This window comes from Miscanthus floridulus, chromosome 2 (assembly GCF_019320115.1).
Source record: "Miscanthus floridulus cultivar M001 chromosome 2, ASM1932011v1, whole genome shotgun sequence".
Lineage (NCBI taxonomy): Eukaryota > Viridiplantae > Streptophyta > Magnoliopsida > Poales > Poaceae > Miscanthus > Miscanthus floridulus.
The window spans coordinates 97,887,283-97,890,401 of NC_089581.1; the positions used below are offsets into that span (position 1 = coordinate 97,887,283).

Sequence of the window (3,119 nt, forward strand, 5' to 3'; positions counted from 1 at the left end):
AAATGAAAATAAAACAGAGTAAGGTTACTTTTAAAATATAATTTAAAAAGGATTATTATATAAAAATAAGAAAAAGGAGCAAGTCGGCAGAAAACATGGAAGTTTTCGTCCATGCGAAGGCATGGGAGCATGGAAGTTTTCGCTTGTTTATTCGACCCATACGATGACAAAGGCTGCATCCATAGCAGTGCACTGCATGTGCTCGTGCCCGCGCCTCCGTCTGCCCTCTCACTCTCGATGCCTTCGTGCTCAGCGTCGCGGCCGAACGGACGGCACATGGCAGAGGGAGAGGAGCAATGGCGCCGGCCTTGCACAAGCCAATGTACCGGCGACTCCGTAGCTTTCTTGGTGTCAGGCGGTAGCGAGGACATGCCGTCGACCGGAGCACCATTCTCTGCCAGCTCGCCGCCGCAAGTGATCGCCAACAAAGCCGACAGTGTGCAGGCTGCAGCCCACTCCAGTGCTTTCACCGCTAGCCGTCCGGTAATCTCTGTTCCTACTCCCTTCAAAGTTCTGTTGGGTACTACTAGTAGTATTGGAGGGTGATGTCTTTATCTAAGAAAGTAGCATACAAATGTTAACATGACCCCTTATTTGTTCATGGAGTTCAGGAATATGAACTATGTACCAGCAATGGCTCTGTTGATATCAAAGGCAATCCAGCATCGAAAAAGCATACTGGGAAATGGAGAGCCTGCTACTCAATTCTTGGTAATCAGACACTGTTACCTATATTTTGCTTTCAAAGTGCAATGCAACCAACCTTTGTTACCTCATCATGTATTCTTGTCTTGAAAATTTTGCCGATGCCTTTTTCTCTCTTTGATTTTTTTTTTCTGTGAATCCATGTTCTTGGAAGGTGGTGAATTTTGTGGTTCTTTGGCGTACTATGGTGTTGGGACCAACCTGGTCAGTTACCTAACAAAGGTGCGGAAGCAGAGCAGTGTCACTGCGGCGAGCAATATAGCTTCATGGCAGGGAACCTGCTACCTGACTCCCCTTCTCGGAGCATTCTTGGCAGATTCATATTGGGGAAGACACCGCACAAGCGTTATTTCCCTGACCATCTTTACCATTGTAACTCACGTCGGCACTCCACTCTTTTCTTTGTCAAATCTGCATCTGCATGTTCAGTTCAGATTTGTTCCACAAATGAAATGCACAATCACTAGTGCTTATGCCTCCACTTTTGTCTGCAGGGAATGGTTCTATTGACACTTGCAGCAGTAATTCCAGCAAGCATTCATACATTGGACATCGCTCCTCAGGATGCCCTGCCTTCTCTTGGCCTTTTCTTGACTGCCCTAGGCTTAGGTGGCATCTGGCCATGTGTCCCCACATTTGGGGCCGATCAATTCGATGACACTGATGGAACAGAGAAGATGCAGAAGGGGCTCTACTACAACTGGTACTACCTCGCTGTCAATGGCGGCTTCTTCTTTGCGAGCACACTCCTCGTGTATGTTCAGGACAGCTGGGGATGGGGATGGGGATTCGGGATCCCTACACTGTTTTCAGTGATTGGAATAGCCGGATTTCTTGCCTGTATGAAGCTTTACAGGTACCAGAAACCAGCAGGAAGCGCACTCACTAGGATTTGCCAGGTTGTGGTTGCAGCTGTTCGGAAGGTCCATGTGGATGTGCCAAATGACAGCTCTCTTCTTTATGAATTGCCAGGCAAGGAGGCAGCAATTGTAGGAAGCAGGAAGCTGATGCATACCGAAGGACTAAGGTATGGTGCTGACTGCTGAGTTCATTCAACCTTTTCTTTGTGTCTACTTTCAGTAATAGGTTAGTTCTACAAATTTTTCACTATGTCTTTTCTGAATAAAAAAATGACTGCATTTAGGTTCTTTGATCGAGCTGCCACCATTTCCTCCCCTGACGAAACATCGTCTGCTGATGTGCCTAGTCCATGGAAGCTTTGTACGGTGACACAGGTGGAGGAGCTGAAGATCTTGGCAAGAATGTTGCCTGTCCTACTAGCTGGCATAATTTTCAACATGGCTGAAGCTTTCTTCCCGCTCTTCATCGAACAAGGAGAGGTCATGGACAACTACATATATGGCTTTTCAATACCTCCAGCCTCTTTGACGACCTTCAACTGCCTCTGTATCCTCATCCTGGCCCCTTGTTACAACAAGGTTATCATGCCAATGCTGAGCATGATCACTGGCATGAAGAGAGGCTTGTCTGAACTTCAACGCATCGGTGTCGGTCTGGTTTTCCCTATGCTTTCTTTGGTTTCAGCTGCGCTGGTCGAGATGGTGCGCCTTAGAATAGTGGACCAAAGAGGCCTAGTGCACCGTAACGCTGCAGCCCCAATGAATATCCTGTGGCAGGCACCACAGTACTTCTTCGTTGGTGTAGCAAAAGTATTCACCGTTGTTGGTTTCATCGAATTTGCATACGAGCAGTCGCCTGATGCCATGAGGAGTCTGTGTCAGGCTTGCTCTCTGATCATGATCACCCTTGGAAGCTACCTTGTCTCTATGATGTTAAAGTTCGTGGATTCAGCAACAGTGGGAAGAGGGCGACATGGCTGGATCCCTGATAATCTCAATGAAGGTCATCTTGATCATTTATTCTGGTTGATGGCAGGATTGCAGCTTCTGAACCTTCTCACATTTGCATAGTGTGCCACGAGATACAAGGGCAAACTGGCTACTACTTGAGTTTGTTCTCGTTTGTGCCAAGGAGTGCTTAGATAGTGATGTTTGCTGTAGAGTTACATCTATGTTACATGCTATGTGTCCTCAAAATTTTGACTTACATTGTAATTTTTGATGGAAGGACCCGAAGGTTTTGGATATTAGTACTAGTACCACTTCATCAAAGATATGACAGTCCAGTAATAGTGTATCTTCTACAACTAAAAAAACAAAGCATGGACACTTTTTGGTGTGACATTAGTCCATCGTCCTGCCTTGTGCCCATGCGATCTTTCTTCGCGCCCCCTACGCCTGTCTCCCTAAGGAAAGAAACGTTGACCCGCTCCCGTGATTCTGGCCGCGCCGCCGCCGCGCCCACCCTGCGCTCGTGCCCGCCCGCATCCACGTCCTCCTCGCCACGCGTGCCCCATGCAGCAGTAAGGAGGACGGCGATGTATCCACGTCCTC

The 3,119-nt window shown here is 47.6% G+C and overlaps 1 protein-coding gene across 2 annotated transcripts; it reads left to right on the plus strand.

Moving 5' to 3' along the window:
• The first annotated feature begins 237 nt into the window (after positions 1–237).
• On the plus strand, positions 238–2,793 carry LOC136539237 (protein NRT1/ PTR FAMILY 8.3-like). 2 transcript variants are annotated; one of them, XM_066531176.1, is made up of 5 exons: positions 238–483; positions 612–711; positions 860–1,077; positions 1,200–1,732; positions 1,850–2,793. In XM_066531176.1, the coding sequence occupies exons 1-5, from the start codon at positions 238–240 to the stop codon at positions 2,634–2,636; spliced, it is 1,884 nt and encodes a 627-aa protein (XP_066387273.1). In that variant the 3' UTR covers positions 2,637–2,793. The 2 variants fall into 2 exon arrangements, with proteins under 2 accessions (XP_066387273.1, XP_066387276.1); XM_066531179.1 differs by having other exon boundaries at positions 278–483; positions 860–1,086.
• Positions 2,794–3,119: the final 326 nt, after the last annotated feature.